The 19,128-nt window shown below is 37.0% G+C and overlaps 2 protein-coding genes across 5 annotated transcripts; one reads left to right on the top strand and one right to left on the bottom strand.

Annotated features, from left to right (window-relative positions):
* The first annotated feature begins 280 nt into the window (after positions 1-280).
* On the top strand, positions 281-7,371 carry jade1 (jade family PHD finger 1). 4 transcript variants are annotated; one of them, XM_057344650.1, is made up of 11 exons: positions 281-410; positions 2,122-2,205; positions 2,438-2,502; positions 2,659-2,816; positions 2,917-3,101; positions 3,224-3,435; positions 3,528-3,695; positions 3,867-3,983; positions 4,067-4,582; positions 4,966-5,083; positions 5,164-7,371. In XM_057344650.1, exons 2-11 carry the CDS (start codon positions 2,154-2,156, stop codon positions 6,036-6,038), a joined length of 2,466 nt encoding a protein of 821 aa, XP_057200633.1. In that variant the 5' UTR covers positions 281-410; positions 2,122-2,153; the 3' UTR covers positions 6,039-7,371. The 4 variants fall into 4 exon arrangements, with proteins under 4 accessions (XP_057200633.1, XP_057200631.1, XP_057200632.1 ...); XM_057344648.1 differs by having other exon boundaries at positions 2,417-2,502; XM_057344649.1 differs by having other exon boundaries at positions 284-414; positions 2,417-2,502.
* A 42-nt stretch (positions 7,372-7,413) lies between these two features.
* Positions 7,414-15,451, bottom strand: ncmap (non-compact myelin associated protein). Its single transcript, XM_057344270.1, has 4 exons — positions 15,149-15,451; positions 9,706-9,788; positions 9,094-9,178; positions 7,414-8,177 (listed from the first exon to the last, which is right to left on the bottom strand). Exons 2-4 carry the CDS (start codon positions 9,773-9,775, stop codon positions 7,901-7,903), a joined length of 432 nt encoding a protein of 143 aa, XP_057200253.1. The 5' UTR covers positions 9,776-9,788; positions 15,149-15,451; the 3' UTR covers positions 7,414-7,900.
* Between the last annotated feature and the right edge of the window lie 3,677 nt (positions 15,452-19,128).

Below are 19,128 nucleotides of genomic sequence, written 5' to 3'. Positions count from 1 at the left end.
ATAAATCCAAAATATATAAAATATTGTCTTTGGGGAGCTTTTTCTTTGAAAATGGCATCACAAATATTGCAAAATACATTGAAAACTGACTGTTATTCGGTAACGTTACCTGCTTACACTAGTTGTCTCAATATATAGCAACTTGAAAGAGTGCCGTGGTCATCCTAAAGTGTTTTGGCATATCGCAATGTTTTAGAAATAAATATATCATCATCTTGGTATGAAAATGAAGAGCAGCCAGTCTATGTGTGCGACCTCAGCCTGGTGGATGATGAGGCACACAGCAGTAGCGGCACGCATACGCAACCTGCGTGTGTTTGTGTCTGGGGTGGAGGAGAGCGACTACTCAAACTGTGAGCAAGAACTAGCCCCTTACAAACGCCAGCGAAGCATCAGCAAGGCCATTTTGTGTAGGTACATTGCATTATTCTTTCTGTGATATGGTATAACGTTAGATGCGTTTAAAAGCAGAGACGGGGTTATTTTCCTACATGCTTACAATGTTGTCCAGGATTTCCGCGAGCTCTCCATGCAGATGATCCGGTGCAAATGTAGCACGTCATTAAAATGGCGCCAAAAGATTAAGTTTAGCAGCTTCAGAGGCTGCCATAAATAAATATTTACATGCATCTGGCTTCTTTATTAAATGATATGTGCTCCTGGTATTGTTGTTTTATGTTTGGTTATTACTTTGAATCGCGAAAGATGTGGGCCCTGTATATACATGTGTAACAGCCTGTACATGTGTGTTGTGTGCTCGAGCGTCAGATCGCAAGTTCGGCGCGCACCTCATGGCCTGACGGTGGATTCACGTTGATAAGAGTATATAACGTTAAACAAGTGTCCACATCTTGCAGTACTCACTTATTTAGTGATAATGTTTAAATTATGGGGGGTTGATACAGGGATGTCTAAATTACGTTCCGCGTGTCACGATCTGGGCTGGTCCGGATTTAGTTTTGTCATGACGTTGTAAAATAGTGGTCGCATGATATTGTAATTTTGTAGGTTTTAAATTTTAACCGAAATCCACCCACGTTTTGTTATTCGTGCGATAGTAACGTTAATTCGTTTTGTGGTCGAACAAATACGGCTAAAACAGAACTTGTATACGTTTTTATATATACTTCAGATACGTCCTTTAAATTCGCTCACATCCGTGTTATACAAGTCAATGCAAAAGTGATTGTTTGACAAACCTTGTATTTTTTGTGGTACACAGAGAAAATAAATAATATTTTCGCCAATTTTGAACTGGCGTTGAAGTGAACACTCTTGTTACGTCAAGGGGCGTGGCCTGTCATCTGTGTCGCATGGCGAGTTTGTACTGCTTGAGCTGTTGTTTATGTGACGAGAGACGTGGTGATATGACTAAAATACGCGTTAAATGTTGAAACATTTATAACAAGCACATCTGCTGAGGGCCAGTGCCCATTTTTTAAGAGACTTAAAAGGTGCGGACTGTAAAAAAAAAAAATATATATATAATAAAACGACTTGTATCTCTCAGTGAAACTGGAGACGTCTGTGTTTGACGTCACGGAACGTTGACAGTCTGTTGTTTTGTACACGCTGCATCGTATGAAACGACACTCTTTGACTATTATGTTTTGAAATTATACAATTAAAGGTAACGTACTGATAAAGATTACAATGTGTGCGCTGTGGTTTCAGTGTTTCGTTATTTAAAAAACGGAGTTTAATTATCATTTAGCTCTAACTGACAGCTTGATTTATATTATTTACCAACGGTGACGTTTTACTAAATATGTATTCGAGCATATTTAACATAAAAAATGTTAAGTGTAACTAAATGTGAAAATGATTGTTACTTGATCAAATTTTCCTTAATGAAGGCATTTCAGATTCATATATGTGAAAAATAGAGCAAAACAAACGTGTGTGTTAGGGCGGGTTCATCTCACCAAAGCAACATAACATAAGCTGAGTAAAGTAAAGTCTCACCTAACTCTTCTGGAATCATAGCCAATTGTGAATGTAGCGTCTGGCCTGTTGTGCTGACTTTAGTTTTGGCTGGCTGAGTCAGAAAGCACACTCAGCAATGAAGTGTGTAGGATCAGTTTTCAGGAATGTTCTTTTAATGTTTGATTATCTCTGCAGATTTCCTGATCACCTCAAGACAACGGCAGCCGATGATGAAGCGAAGCCGTGTCCCAAGCACCAGTGAGGATTCGGACAATGGAAGTAAGTGCCTTTTCTAAGTACCAGTGTGAATTAGGCAATTTATTTAATCTTTCTGGTAAAACTTCAGTTGAATGTTTAAAATGAAGACTATCGAGAGCTATATCACGTTTCTAAAGCTTTGTTTATACAAGTTAGGAAGTTGATGTAGTTGAAACTGTTGTAATGTTTATGTGTAATTATTAGTGATTACTAGCCCTTTAATTCAGAGTAGCCTATGTTTCTGTTTCTCTAGGTAACTCCACATCCTGGTCTCAGCACTCCAAGCACAGGAAACAGAATGGAAAGAGACCTTCAGAGGTAAGTTCCATCCACTCCAATGTCATATAAATGTAACGTACCCAAATGTACATATGGGTGTGGACCAATCAACATACAAAATTCTTTTAGAGTAATCTTTGCTTTCAGACTAAACATTGAATTTTGTAATAGTCACACCCCCTTTCCCCCTTCCAGGTGTTCAGGACAGACCTTATCACTGCTATGAAGTTGCATGACTCAAACCAGCTGAATCCAGAAGATTATTATGAGCTGGCTGATCCCTGGCGACAGGAGTGGGAGAAAGGAGTTCAAGTGCCCGTCAGTCCTGACTCTATACCGCAACCAAAAGTGCGGTAGGAAGACATCAAATTTTCCATTTTTGCATTCTAAGTATTGAAGACGTCAGATGTTAACTTTCAGTGGCTTTCATTTGTTGTATTTGTATTCCCTTAGCACTGTAGCTGAGAAATGTCCCGCTGCTCTGTTCGTCAGACCGAAGAAGCTGATTCGCTCTTCTGAGTCATCGATGCTGGGCTATGTGGGTATTCAGGCTCTAGCTGAGGGCATGTGTCGATATGATCTGAATGAAGAGGACGTAGCTTGGCTAGAGATCGCTAATGCAGAGTTCAGTAAGATGGGTGAGTTAAATGCGATCTAAAATGTTCATTTACCCATAATGCACTCAAAGAGACAAATTTATGAAACGGTGGTAAACTAATGTAAACAAATGCCATACTAAGTCAAACTGGTTTGGTTGTAGGTATGCAATCTCTGGATGAGCTGACAATGGAGCGGGTCATGGAGGAGTTTGAAAGGCGTTGCTATGACAACATGAGTCACGCCATGGAGACAGAGGAGGGGCTTGGTATCGAATATGATGAGGATGTGGTCTGTGATGTCTGTAAGTCACCTGACGGCGAGGACGGCAACGAGATGGTGTTCTGTGACAAGTGCAACATATGCGTGCACCAGGTGTGTGTGCATATTTAACAGTGTATAAATGTATGCGGCTGCGCAAGTGCATTTGTATTGCATGACAATAATATCCTTGTACCTCCCCACAGGCATGTTACGGTATACTGAAGGTTCCGGAGGGCAGCTGGCTCTGCCGTACTTGTGCTCTGGGCATCTTTCCCAAGTGCCATCTGTGCCCTAAGAAAGGCGGAGCCATGAAACCCACCCGCAGCGGAACTAAGTGGGTGCACGTCAGCTGTGCTCTCTGGATACCAGAAGTAAGGAGTGGTCACATCACAGCCTGTCATGTACAAAACAATTACACATACACAAATAATTATAAATGATTATAAACCTTTTATCTTTACTGTTGTGTTGCCACTGGTCAGAATATTAATTGTATGAGCTTAAACTGGACTTTGTTGCAATCTCTTTATCTCTCTATCTAGGTGAGCATTGGTAACCCTGAGAAGATGGAGCCTATCACTAATGTGTCTCATATACCCGGCAACAGATGGGCGCTAATTTGCTGTGTGTGTAAAGAGAAAACAGGAGCTTGTATACAGGTATATCACTTGGATATTTATATGTAAGTGTTCAAAATGTAGATTTTATAAATGTGGCATCTCCTTCTCTTTACCTTAACCAGTGTTCTGCCAAAAGTTGCCGTGTGGCTTTCCACGTGACCTGTGGTCTACATTATGGTTTAAAGATGAACACAATCCTAACAGAGGCGGACGAGGTCAAGTTTAAATCCTTTTGTCCCAAGCACTCAGGCATGGACTGGAGTGAGGAAGAGGGAGATGAAATTAGACCATTGAAAGAGCAAAGAGAGAAAAACAGAGGGCTTGATTTCTCTTCCGAACCCAAAACCGCACAAAACCAAGAAGAGACGAGAATTAGCGAGCGAAAGCTGCGAGTGCAGCAGCTCGAGGATGAGTTCTATCGCTTCGTCGCTGCTGATGAGGTTGCCGAACACCTGCAGTTGCCTCTGGAGCTGGTGGACTTCCTTTTCCAATATTGGAAGTTAAAACGAAAGGTTAACTTTAACCAGCCACTGATAATGCCCAAGAAGGAAGAAGAAGACAGCCTTGCCCGGCGGGAACAGGAAGTGCTTTTGCGACGACTTCGCCTTTTCACCCATTTGCGACAAGATCTTGAGCGGGTAGGTTGCGATGAAGCCTGTAGCTCCGCCTTCAGTAAGTAATGTAAGGGAGAACCACAGCAGCCAATCACCACTCAGCACTGTAAGACAGGGGATATAAACAGCCAGTCCCCGGTCTTCTTTAATTTGGTCAAATAACGAGTGTGTTGCAGACCTTTAGTGTAGGTTTTTGTCTTTTTGGCAGTCTAGAGCAGGTGTGTGTAATTGAAAATGTTTCAAAAGCACCACAGTCCAAATTAAGAAACAGGTTGAAAGTTGAAACTAAATCTGTAAATCTTTTTCCTCTATTTAGCAGGAATCAATCAGTAGCTTAAAAACAAATAACACTGCCTTTTTTGGTTTAGACAGTGAAATGTATTGTATATGTATATGTTTGTGTTCAGGTGCGTAATTTAACGTACATGGTCAGTCGTCGGGAGAGGATAAAACGAACCTTGTGTCGAGTACAGGAGCAGATCTTTCACCATCACATTAAACTGCTCGAGCAGGGGCGGGTTGCTGGTGAGCATTACACCGTACACTAGACTTCTACACCAATGAAACGTGACATTGTGTTTAATCCTTTTTTCTCTTTTGGTCAGGTATATCTTCTACTAGACATTTGGAGGAGGCTATGTTTTACTTCCGAACGGCACCTCCAGTTTCAGCTTCCCCCCAACCTCTGAAAGGTCACTGCGGGCAGAACAGTGCACTGGGGTCCACAGTTCAGACTCACGAGAAGGGTAGCAACCATTACAGAATATCAAAACAGGCCTCAGTTCATATGACCAGGCTGGAGGGCTTGGTGATAGACAAGTTTTATAATTTTGAGGGAGTCATTGATTCCAACTCTGGAGGTTGCAAGGTTTCGAAAAACGAGGCGGCAGCATCAGCTACAGCAAAACGTTCAGAGTCCAGGCTGAGAGGAACTGTTGCTCATAGAAAAGATGAGACTGAGTGCCCCCTAGAGGACAGGAGGAGGAGAAACAAGCTATTGGAGCAGGTGTCTGTGAAAGATAAACTTAGGCAGTCAAAGCTCCTGGAGGATACAGTGAAGAATGAAGTGGAGGAAAGCGATATGAATGACACACCAACAACATACAATGGTTCGCCAAGAAAGACGAATCCAAGCCAGCATCAGAGAAAACTTGTGCCAAATGGGAGACATCTGAAAAACTGGGGCAGTTTCAGAATTCCCAAAAGGAGCGAGAGAACAGCGGGGGGTAGAGGTGGACAGGAAGAAAGTGACGACCTAAATTCTTCCTTAATGGAAACTAATGCAACTCCCACTTCTTCCTCCCCTCCGATTAGAACCCGGTTAAGGACAGGCAGTGAGAACCGACGTCACGCGGGAGACTCTGAGCATGGCCAGTCGGAGCAGGGCAAAAGGTGTCACACCCAAAGACTTCGAAGTCATGATCCAATGACTGGACGTTACGGTTCTGATGTCATCCAACGTGGAGTTCTTGCGTCATGAAAACTATATGACATTTAGTGTCAAGAAATATATATAATTTTTCTCGTTAATTTGCTCTTAAGTAAAATCAGCACTTCAACTAGTGGAACAATATTTATTTTTCTAATCTGTAATATGTCTGATATTGCTAAAACTATCCATTTTTGTGTGTATACCATTTTCTCCTGTTTTGATGCTTTGGCAATGCTTTGGTGTGCAAAGCATACATGGAGAGGTTTCAAAGAGACCTGATGAAGAATAAATATTTTCTTAATTTTGAGTTCAACCCTTTAAATCAGGTAAAATGAACTGGCACAATTTATAGTTGATGAGATATAACCAGTGTAAAAAAAATCTTGTACGGCCCAACCGTCTTAAAGGAATAGATCATCCAAATATGGTCCCCATTGTTGGAATAAAAATGACTATGGTCAAGTCAGTGGGGACCATTTTTGGGTGAACTATTCCTTTAAGTCCCCTAGAATTACTGCACTTAACTGAGCACTTAATTTTCTGACCACAATAAGTGCCCAAATGTTAGATACGTTTGTTTTGATTTAATTCTCAGTATTCGACTAACTTAAAAGGCCATCGTGTGTTGCATATGTGACGTGCCATAGTTCTGGCACCTTTTACTTCTCAGGTAAAATCTACTTGTATGTGTACTTTAATTTATAGTGTCATGTTTTGTTATTTTTTCCTCTCTTTCAAATGAACCAAGCATGTAACAGGTCAATGCCTTGTGTACTCTCTTTGGTCATGAAGTAATACCTTTCCAGGAATAAAAAAAAACCTTCCAGCTCTTTCAGTTAACAATATTCTTCAGCAATAGATGGACACTAGATTCAAAAAGATTGATCCACACTCCAAACTGAATTCTTGAGGACTGAAACCATTAGCAGCTTTGATCAGGTACTTCATTTACATGCAACATCCATTACCTTGAATTCACTTTTGCACTCGATATTTAACAATAACATAAAACACTATCATTGTTCTAATAAACACTGTTGCATTTAAAGGACTATTCTTCTTGACATGGTTGCCTTGGAGTAGTACTAAAATAAAATGTGTTTTGAAATATTTTCTTTATAGCTTGTAAAACGTCAGGCAATTTGTGAGTTGATCTCCTTCAAAAAAGTTTATCTTGTGCCTGAGTGTTTTTGTGTTTTTTTTTGTTGAGATATTGCACTAGAACATTAGCCAGAGAGCTTGCTATAACTGTTCTCGAAAAGTATTTCTACATGTTTATATAAACGGAACGCTGCTGTATTCTTCTTCGTTCTTGTATTCTTATGCGATACTTTAGTTTTGTTGCAGATTGTGAATAAATTTTCTTGAGGTTACTTTTGGAGATGTGTGTAATTGATTAAAAAACAACAACAGTTAATGTTATTACATTTAAATGGTATATTTAGCATGGCCAAACATTTGAACGTGTTTGTGGACAACAAGGACTTTACTATAAGAGTGCAAATGCTATAATACACAAAAATGGACTGGACATTATGACTGAATTCTGGCTTTCGGAGGGATCAGAAAGCATGGTCCATTTCCATTGTAATTAAAAACAGTTTTCTGCTCACTGCAGAAAAATATAGAATACAAAATATATATTTCACTATATTTTATCAACAAATTCAAGGTTTGAAGCGCTAAACTATATTCATATCAAGTGTTTGGAATTTAGTATTCCTCAGGTCCTTCATTATAATATATGGGGTCTTTTAAAGGTTTCTGTAATGCCAAGCCTATCTGGCGGGTCCCCAATCTTCCACAAGACCCCGGTCGTGCAGTGAATGTTCAACAGTGGGTCGAGGCTCATTTTCCATGGGACTGTTCCACAGATTTGTTCATGTTAGTGTGACTCCAGAGCATGTCTGCTATGTGTTATCCACTGATGGCATGTCATGTATCGTCACTACGGTTGAACCACTTGTGGTGCTGAATTGTTCCCCGTTACTCCGATTCATGTTACTTAGGTCCACCCGTGGTATGCGAAATCCATTTTCTGAAGGTGTGTTAGAGTTAGACTGCGTGATGCTTCCATTGGCTGAACTTGGCCCCATGTTGCTCATGGCCAGGTTTGTGGTAGTAGAAGATGTCTTCTTTCTGGGTTTGCTGGAGTTCCCTGTCAGCATCCTGTTCGCATGGGACCTCCTGTCATGGAGTTCATGATATATTATTACATAAATCAGTTTAAATAAAATAATACAAAATCATTTATATATACAGTATGTAAATAAATAATAATAATAAATTCTGTTAATGTGTCTGTAGCCTAACTGCCAAAATGTGTGCACCATGTAAACCTTTTTCCTACATTTTTTCTTCATTATGTTCAAAGAGATTTTAATGAGAAATTGTGAAATTTGATTAGACGAGAGATGAGAGTGCTGACTAGGATCAAAACCACTGGGAGGCTTTACCTACTTTAGGTATATATAGGATACTGTTCTTTATATATTACTAATGTAGGGCATATAACCTACTTTAAAAATATACATGACATTAAGAGTGTCTCTATATAATTATTAAAATAGAGATTATATTAGAAATGTTTTTGTAATTGTTTACATCCCAATTAACAATGAGGGGTTGGACGCATTTGATATCTGCCTAAAAATACAAAAATTTGCATAAAATTTGCAAAACCAAAAATGACATAAATTTACATGAATGATTTAAATAACTTTTTTGGTTGTTCCAAATGGTTAATGTACAGTTTAAAGTCATTTATATACTGTACAATATTATTCTAAAAATAACAGAACAAATTTGATGTATTTATTTACTTATACTGTATTTTCCTTTACTGTCTGTAAACCTTTTATCACAATAGCAATATCAGACACAAAACATTATTGTTGTATAATAATATGGGCATGTCTAAAATTCATGTCTATAATTTTCTTCTCTCAGTTTTGATAGACACAACTAATAGCCCCTCAGACTCAAAGCTTTGTTCTATTTTTAGACCTCAGCTTTAAAATATCCTGCTATTGTTAGGAGACAATGTGTTCACCTCATGGTATGCGACTGAATCATTAAGCTTCACATCAAAATGTTGCCATACCTGTTGTACGTCTTGAGAACTATGAGCAGAAATGTGAGAATGATGATTATTCCAATGACGATTACAGCTATCATGGCTCCGGAGCCTGTGAACACAAGAAATAGATGATATCTCACAGTCTGCTGCAAACGTTAGAGGTTGGTGAGATCATATACAGTATATATATATATATATATATATATCAAATTTTATTTTATTTTTAGCACAATGTAACTTTTGCCATATATAGAAGCTTAATTCATTTTAAGACAAAACTGGGGAAAATGATCATCTTGAATGCACTAATGTAATGTGATTCATTTTAAGCATGTTGTAGAACAGGTTTCAGGAAGTGATGCTGAGTACAATGCAGGTGCATTTTAGATTTCTTAATCCACAGGTATGCTAAAAGTATTGTAATGTTCACATACACACACACACACACACACACACACACACGCACACACACACACACACACACACACACACACACACACACACACACACACACACACACACACACACNACACACACACACACACACACACACACACACACACACACACACACACACACACACACACACACACACACACACACACACACACACACACACAGCAAACACAAACTTACTCTGGGTGAGGATTTGTTCCTTCGATTTGGTGATATTCAGGGGCATAGACGTTGTGGTGTTCCATGGCATCTTTACAATTGTTCTGAAAATAAACCAAACAAAACAAATATTGATTCTTTTTAGATGATGAAACCTACAATCCGTTTGTAAACAGAGAAATAAATCATTTATTTTCACATTTCACCACATCTTTTAATAGTTTTCCCCTGTTTTGTGAATCATCATAATGCTTTACAGATTTCAACGTACAGTTTTGTTCAAAAGCATGTTAAAAAACTGGTTGCTTCATACAAAACAAACAAAGCTTCTTTGGGAACTATTTAGTTTAACCACACTGCTTACATCATCTGTCATGTTTACTGAGAGACCAATTTAGTTGATCATTGAAGATCAAATGCATTGTGCTCTCTGAAAACCATAATGCTTGGTTTCTAATGTAGACTGACTTCTGACTATTAAAGGAATAGTTTCAAAAACGAAAATGGTGTCATCATTTACTCGCCCTCTTGTCATTTCAAACCTGTATGACTTTCTTTCTTCTGCATAATGTAAAAGAAGATATTTTGGTAACCGAACAATGGCGGTACCCATTGACTTGCACTGTTATGTTGTCCATACAACAGAACATTTTTCAAAGTATCTTCTTTTGTGTTCTGCAGAAGAAAGAAAATCATACAGGTTTGAAATGACAAGAGGGCGAGTAAATATAGACAGAAACTATGCCTTCAATTCAGCTTGGGGTGATTTTATGGATTCTTTGAACACTATGTCAGCCCACCTTATAGGTACCACATTAACCCATGAAATGATTGAAGTGAATCTGTTGAACATAAAATTCTTGTATACACATGCCAGAAACACATGCCTTTTTTTGCTTATATCTCCTATCTTCAGTACTGATATCAAAACAGTCAGCTGTTTCCTTCCAGTCTTTTCCAGGATTGTCCAAAACAGGTCTAATTTGATTTACTTTAGGGCTTTTTGTACTTCATAAACTTCCTGTCTGTTGTGCATTACCTGATGTAGGACCACAGTGGCTCACCGTAATTATAAAAATAATAAAATTATAGAGCTGAATTTTTGTGAATACTATTTCTTCCACAATACAGTTAGAGCAGCCACTGTTATTTACATTGCCTTTTAAAATTTGGAAACCAAGGGAGAATTCTTTCAATTTGTTCTTTCAACAAATTCATTCTTTCAACAATCCAGAACAACCCATAAATCCCACAATCCCTCAAATTACACAGTTGAGTTTAAAGTGCATTTGTCTCCAGTGACTATCATTGCCTTAATGTCTTTCACAAGCTCACATAGGCAACGTCTATAATTCTCTTGCTGATTATATTCAAATAGACCGGCAACTACAAAACATGCAAAACTTTTAGTTTCATAACATCTCATGTTTTGTGACAGCCTGCGGGCAGGATCAAGAATTGTTTTAGTGAGACGCAAATGATAAAAATATGACTGTCAATCTTTGTGCCACTTTAAAAGATGTGGTTTGTAATGTTCTGGTTACGTCACACTAGCATATGTGCTGTGTGGATGAAGCATTATGCGAAATCAATATTTTGTGGTTACAGATGGTAGAAAACTGCAATTTGTCAAAGTCAGTTTATTATTTGATAATTTGGCAAGTAAATGTGTGCACCAGAGGGTTGTCAAGATAAAACAGTTAGGCTAATAGTTAACTGGTCATGTGATCTCCACGAGGCGACCTGCTCCATGTAGAATATGACTGGAGTCTTCATCTCGTGAGTGTTCATGACTTTAAATATATTTTTTGCTTTTTATTTCTTTAGTTGTAAAACTTTAAAACTTTTATAATATTTTAAAACCTTTTAAATAATATGGGCATCTTTTACTTAGATTCATTGTTTGTTTGCCTGTGGCCTGAGATGCTGGGATCCATCTGTTGTGACCCTGCAGAGGTTTAGAGAATGGATTTTGCAATTTAAAACCAAACAAAGTTTATTTTGAGGTCATTTGGCATTCAATAGCCATTTTTACCAATCCATACACAATGTGAGGTGAAAGCAGATTCACGTTCTTAATTAAAGTTTTTTGCTTTATTGTTGTTTATATTTATTTATAGCTTTTTTCAAAAGTGTACAGTTTGGGCACTTTATTTATCAAGCTGTCTATTATTTGCAGGTAAAAATAGTTTTAATAGATCTGACACAACAGACAATATTTCAGCCTTTGAAGGACAATTGAGGCCATCAAAAAAGTACCACTTAAGGCTGAAGTATAGTTCTGTCATCATTTACTCACCCTCAGGTTGTTTCAAACCTGTATAAACGTCTTTGTTCTGTTGAACACAAAGAAAGATATTTGAAAGAATGTTAGCTATATAATAAATGTATATAATAATAAATATTGTGGGTTTTTTGTTCTGTTGAACACAAAATTAGATATGTTGAAGAATTTAGGGAAACCAACAGTTCTGGCGCACATTTGACTCCCATTTAATTGTTCCTATGGTAGTCAAAGATGTCCCGAACTGAAAATTGCTAACATACTTCAAAATATCTTTCTCTTTGTTCATCAGAACCAAGAAATTAATGAGAGTGTGAAATTATATGAGGGTGAGTAAATGATGACAGAATTTTGGGGGATCTATCCCTTTAAGCCAGGACTATGCCTTAGTTTAAATTTAAGTCGCTTTAAAAAAAGCCTTAGATAAAAACATTACTGGTGTGCATCTTGATACAAAACAATGGCAATTTCATATTTGAAGCTATGTCAGGGCAATTTAGTTTTAGTTAAGACAGCTCAAACTTTAATTTTAGTCTGGGACTATAGTCTTAAACCTTGTCTGTGAAACCGGGCATAAAAACCTGCATTGATCTGCACTGCTGCCAAGTGCATCTTTGTTATAATTTGAACAACTTCATAAAACAACCTCTTTAGTTCCTGACAGGCCCTAATATTTGAGATTGGCTCTTATGAGTATTTCTGACAGAAGCAATCAGAGTTGATGGAAAGAAAATTACAAGCCCGCTACCACCAAAGAACAGCAAATAGTTGTAAATTGTGTTGCCTGGGCAACATGGTGAGTCATAAGACATCAATATCGAGTCGAGTTCTGTTTCACACCGCCATAAAACGCTACTATACACTCACTGATACAGGTGTCAGCCTGTAACACTTGATTTAATTTATAGCCACTTTAAACTCTCTCAGAAAAACAGGGCAGCTGGGACAGAACAAGACAATATCATACTCGCCGAGTCTCATTTCTGGATATTCAACTCAAAAGTTAAATATTTTACTAAAAGCAAAACAGATTAAAATCAGACCAAAAGATTATGAAATTAAAATGTATCTAATTTTGTTTATCAGATTACCCATTATAAACTAATATGAACCAGGGTTCCTGTCATTGTCTAAAAAGTCAACATTAAGCTTTTAAAATCAGATGTTCAGAAAGTCTTTAAAAACGATCTGCAAAAAATCTGTTCGGCATTTACTAATTTAATACATTTCTTCAATCTCTGCCCTCGGGAATGATTATAAACCATGACATAATAGCCATTAAGACAACATTCTGCCTTTATTTATTCATATTTTGATTACCCAGTCTTAATCCTATTTACTGTATAACGAAAGCGTCAGTGTAAAAATGTGAAAAATCATCTTTTCATGAAATGTCAGGTTTGGTCTGGTGTTACAATTTGGAGAAAAACCAATGCAATATTAAATTATATAATAATATACAATATATATACTTATATTACGTACTGCAATATTATTTTTGTGTGCAAAATGAGCACTACATTACAGGCAGAGAAGAGGGTTGGTTGAATGGGTAAAAACAAACTTTCTCATGGGAAGCTCAATACTTGCAACTACCTACTTTATTATCTCACTTCTCTTTTAAATGGGACTGTTTTGAATATGTGCTTTATTTAAGAAAAGCAGTAATGTTAAACCTGTTCAGTAATGACACCGATTATCAAGAGCAACACCAAAAAGGGGAGTCGCCCTCATGTAAATGATGCGTTTTAATATTTGATTGTGACTGTTAGAGGAACTAACCAGATTTATGATGGCTTCATATGACTACTGCAGTGTTAGAAATGACTAAATGTGATCCCTTTCTCACTATTTCACCACCCTTTAAAGTGCGTTTTAATGTTTCTAAGAGTACATGTACGTGTGCTCAGAACTTGTTTCCAAACATCTATTTCTATTACATTTCTGCTTACATAGGCTTTTATTCATTTTCAGTTTGCTTATGTTTTGTTTGTCCCTGATGTCATTTTACTAAATGGAAAATGTTTAATGAATTTAATGTAAATCACAGGTGTGCTCACACGTCTGGCATGTACGTCACAGTGTTTCTATACATACACTATTGCTGATCCCTGCCCTAAATCCTCAGTTCCCCTTATTCAAACAATAGGTCGATTCATCATTTTCTGCAGGTATGCGTTCTCTGAGAATGGATTCTTGATCCTTTGCCCACTCACTTGCCAAACCCCCTCATGTCTCAAAACAGATCTTAAAAAACTTTAACTGAACATCTAATGGATCCAGCCTGATTGTTTTCAGGAACCCTGTGTATTGTTCCTGAGCGCCAGGAAACAATAAGACATTCAGAGCCCTGCCAGAGCTTTGTGTTCAATGTCAGGCTAAAGTTGCAATCACATCAAAGGAGGCTGGAAAAGAAAGTAGTGGCTATACGTTATTGTTTGTTTACCAGATTCTCGGATGTATAGAACAAAACACTGTTTTGGGCCAATGACATCAAAACCATCCTGTCATAGTTACCTAGTCTGACAAAAATCCAGAACTTTCTCAATTCAATATTATCATCATGTGATCACACATTAAACACCATGAAGAAAAAATATGATTATGATGACATAACATCAAAAATTCTAATATTATAACACCATGGTACAATATACAAAACATCATAGAATTTGGAGTTCTGTCATATATTTACAAAATCTTCAGACAACATAAGAATGTGTTGTGGCAACCACATTAACCAGAGTTGTAATATTTAATAGGTGTGAATCAACTTATCAAACAAACGCAATTTGGAAAGGACAGATCAGGTAAAAATAGCTCCTCAAGGTAACAAATAGTCCTTTCATGTTTTTCTATAACAAGGTTGAAGAAACACTGAACTGACTTTTTAAGCTGGGTTTGTTCATTTTAGTTACAATTGAGTAACAATTTAAGCTGTAGAATGCTGTACTCAATGTCAAAAGCACAAAAAGCACAATTATTTAATTCACTTTACTCAAAATCTGTCCATCTGACTCACTTTGTCACACACATACTTGAAAACCTACAGCCAAAGGAGACCCTTGGATCCCCTAACAGGTGTTAAAAACAAATACACACAAAGAAAAGTACAAAGAGCTAATGGGTATAAACACAGCAAAGCTCGGTTGCATTATTTCCTCAATTGTTGTGGCTCACCTGTACGATCAGTCTCGGCTGTGGAGCTTCGCCCTCCACAGAATCAATTCCTCCACTCCCCCTTCTTTAATCGGCTAAGGTGAGCATAGTCCACACAGTCAACACTGCTCACACAACTTAGAACAAACAAAACCGAATAATCCACTACTGAAAATTGCATCCGAATGGGTAAAATGAAAGAAAATTCACTTTAGGTGTAATGGGAAAGAAAGTGAAGGCGGCAAAAAAGAGTTTCAGTCCTTGGCAGTGAGGTAGACACGACGTGCCATATCACAGCTCTCCGGACTAAATGCGGTAGCTGGTTTTTCAGGTCTGGCCTGGCCCCCAAGGCGTGCCACATTCACAACACAATTCACACGCTCCATTCTTAGTCAACACTCACCTTTCATTAAACACACATAGCAGGATTTCTCATTGAACTGTGTGATACAATGTTAGAGTAAAAAATCGTCAGAGGATTGTAATGCCACCTGTAATGTTCCCAATGCAAGTCAAGGGCTGAGTGAGCTGATGTAGTTTACAGCCGTAAAATGTCCAGTCGGATTTCCTATCAGTGCATTCCTGACACACACTCGGCACAATGAGATGATTCAAGCAGATACCAGAATAATTGATACGCTTGGCATAGCTTGATGTGAGTTTTAAAGAGGGGTAAATGTTAATGTGTTGAACAACATTTTACAGCATTTAGTAATCTTGGATCATTTTAATTTTAGTTGAATGATTAATCGCGATTAATCGATTGATTCCAAAATAAATGTTCGTGTTTATACAATTTATGTGTGTGTGGTGTGTATATTTATATGTATATATAAATACACAAGCATACATGTACGGTATATATTTAAGAAATATGAGTAATATATTTATATAATGTATATTACATTTAAATATGTAAATATTTATATACATTTATATTTACATACAGATATACTGTATATATATATGCCACACACATATATAAACAAACATTTATTTTGGAATCGATTGATTGTGATTAAGTTACTTTATAAATAAACTAAAGATAAAAAAAGATTTATAAATGCTGTTTAATATATATTGTAAAGTGTTTTGTTACCCTGCTTTTATGCATTACATTTACGCAATCTAATCGAGTAATCAATTTTTTCTAAATAAAATGTTTAGGGGCGTGTATTTAAATCTTTCTGAGAATGTAGCGATTATATTCAAGAATTGTTTGTGTAGTTATGTAGCAGAACAACATAATTAAATCTGTAGGTTAAGATGAGTCATATACTTTGGTGTATTTTGTACCTTTATTACTCATTAAAAGGGTATTTCATTCCGACACACACTCTCACACACACACACACACACACATGCATCAATAACAGAAAGGAGACATTTGTTCTTTTGAGGGATTCCTTCCTCGAAGCGATCTCATGACAGAGTTTCACTCATGGGTTTTCCAGTCGGCCAGCCAGGGCCAGGTGCCACAATGAGAATCAAGTTACCTGTAAAGAGCAAACTTGTTTTCTTTCTTTTCAATGAGACAATCAGTTTAATTTATTTTTATCATAGCATCCTTTAACATGCAACATGTTGTTGTTTATTTATGTATCATGACACACTCATATATAGTACATACATTTCTTTCTCTTCTTCTGCCTTTTCTATGTCCGTCTCTTTCTTTTTTTTGTAAGGTGTAACTAAGCTTGATGGTCCCAGTGGGCAAATGTGGTTCCTGTGTTTGGCACCTTTCCCTTTTTTCCTCTGTGGGAAGCTTTTTGTCAATAGGGATCATTATATAACAAGAGCTCTTCTAAAGGTCCTGCTCGGCTTTCACAAACAGCTGGAGGAGAGAGACTTACAGAAGTAACTCTATTGTCCTCGGCCTCAATCTAGTTCAAACAAAGCTGATCTACTGTATAATGGCCATCGCCACGAGCATGTTACGTCATGTGATTTGATTGATTGATTGGTGTTTAACAAAGGTTGAGTCATGGATTGATCTGTGCATGGCTGTTCTTCAAGACATTTTCATAAATATTTTTCCTTGATGATGTGCACGGTTGGCGCAGTCGTGTTTTAGAAAATAAAATAAATAAACATTTATTTTCTTAAATAGTTAACATTTCTATCACTTTGTTATTTTTGTCATGTTGCGTTTGATAGTATTATGGGATGGAAATGACAGTGTGATGGAAGTTTTGTGTCACGCCATTGCTGGCTGCATAGCCAGCGTTTTATGAACCTTCAATACATTTTTTCAAACGTTTTGCATAACATGACAAGATTACAGCTTGACTTGAAGTTTACACATTCATATTACAGGTTTGGTTCACATTTTGTTTAGGTTACCACGGTGACATTTATTTGTAGTCATATTTAGGAAAACGTCTCCAGAATATTTTTTATGTGGTCTTAAAGTGATACTGTATAGTTCACCCAAAGATGAAAATTCTGTCATCATTTACTCAACCTCAGATTATTCCAAACCTGTATACATTTCTTTGTTCTGATGAAAACAGAGAAAGATATTTGGAAGAATGTCAGTAACAAAGCTCATCCCCCATATCCTGCCATAGTAGGAAAAATGAATACTATGGGAGTCAATGGTTACTGACATTCTTCCAAATATCTTTCTTTGTGTTTAGCAGAACAAAGAAATGTATACAGGTTTGGAACAATCTGAGGGTGAGTAAATGATTTTTGGGTGAACTATCCCTTTAATATACAAATATTTTAAAAATCTAACTTTGTAAGTTTCAATAAAAGAAAGCATCTGGTACAAAATGTGCCTATAGTTAAAGAAACACAGTTAATGAAATTATACAAATTCATAAACAATATTTAAGTAGGTATGTGAGCTGGTCATGGAATCCATTGCATACACCATCTGCTTTACGGGTATTAAAGACTAGACCTTAAACCAGGCTGTGTTTCCATTGGCCATTAGCAAACACATGACGACCACAGGTACACACAGCACTGCAATCACTCACCAACCCTGAGGTCATTACACATCCGGCTTCAAGATTAGAATGTTGACATAGTTTTAACTCTCTTATTTTGCCCCTTTATCATATTTAAGCTTCTGTAGTCCTTGTAAGTGAAAGGCACTAAGACATACACATATACTGTATATTAATGTTCAGCTCAGATGACAGAAAAACTATTCAAACTGCAATCCATAACTTTCTTTTGGTTATGGAAATCAACAAAAATTCTTAGAAAATCAAAACGGCCTCCTTATCTCAATTCACAATAGTTAATCTGTTGGGGAAATGTAAGTTTGTTGTCATTTGACTTGGATAATTTAGATAATTCTAGAGAAGTGCGTAAAGTAACCCACAGTTTTATGTGTCAAACAAAGATGGCGATACAGAAGGCGCAGCTTTAATTATTTAATTGAGTACATTTGAATCAATTTCTGAGGGTACATGATGAGATGTGAGTATACATGAAAGTCTTTTTTTCTGGTCGCAGCAGTCATGAGCAGATTCTCAATATAACCCAGTTTACTGAAAAGTCAGACAACTTAAAATAATCAGGCAAATACATTTCTAAAACATTGTTGAATATTTCCGGAGTATAATTATAATAAATATAATTCAGGAGGTTCCTGTTGTTTCTGTCAATGAGTGATTCTCAGCATGGCATGTAAGAGCGTGTCTGATTCTTATCTTTACTACCAGTATTTTTTTGTATCTCAAGAAACACACTGGTGTATCCTGATTGACAGATATCACATTATAGGCATGGTAAAGACTAACTTTTTTCGGCCGATTGTTTTGGCCGAAACAATTATTTGCTGATTTGGACACTGAAAATGATATTTGTCAGTTATTTGAACTTTTATCATTAAAGAGTACATAACATGAGATCGTTGAAAATTACATTTCATGCAGTGTGTAATGTTGCCGTGTTTGAAAGTAAGCATTCTGCCAAGTTGTAAATCCAAAGGTGAATGAATGACAAAGTTATTGGCTTGGAAAAAAGGGAGTCGACTCTGAATC

Source organism: Triplophysa rosa, linkage group LG10 (genome assembly GCF_024868665.1).
Source record: "Triplophysa rosa linkage group LG10, Trosa_1v2, whole genome shotgun sequence".
Lineage (NCBI taxonomy): Eukaryota > Metazoa > Chordata > Actinopteri > Cypriniformes > Nemacheilidae > Triplophysa > Triplophysa rosa.
This window is presented reverse-complemented; position numbering and strand designations above follow the sequence as displayed.

Excerpts from the sequence above, each read along its gene's own strand:
- ncmap (XM_057344270.1), bottom strand. The coding sequence starts at position 9,775 with ATGCCATGGAACACCACAACGTCTATGCCCCTGAATATCACCAAATCG. Across the intron at positions 9,179-9,705 it reads GGAACAAATCCTCACCCAGA|GCTCCGGAGCCATGATAGCT; the intron begins GTAAGTTTGTGT and ends TTGTGTTCACAG. Across the intron at positions 8,178-9,093 it reads GTTCTCAAGACGTACAACAG|GAGGTCCCATGCGAACAGGA; the intron begins GTATGGCAACAT and ends ACTCCATGACAG.
- jade1 (XM_057344648.1), top strand. The coding sequence starts at position 2,154 with ATGATGAAGCGAAGCCGTGTCCCAAGCACCAGTGAGGATTCGGACAAT. Across the intron at positions 4,583-4,965 it reads TGCGACAAGATCTTGAGCGG|GTGCGTAATTTAACGTACAT; the intron begins GTAGGTTGCGAT and ends GTTTGTGTTCAG. Across the intron at positions 5,084-5,163 it reads CGAGCAGGGGCGGGTTGCTG|GTATATCTTCTACTAGACAT; the intron begins GTGAGCATTACA and ends TCTTTTGGTCAG.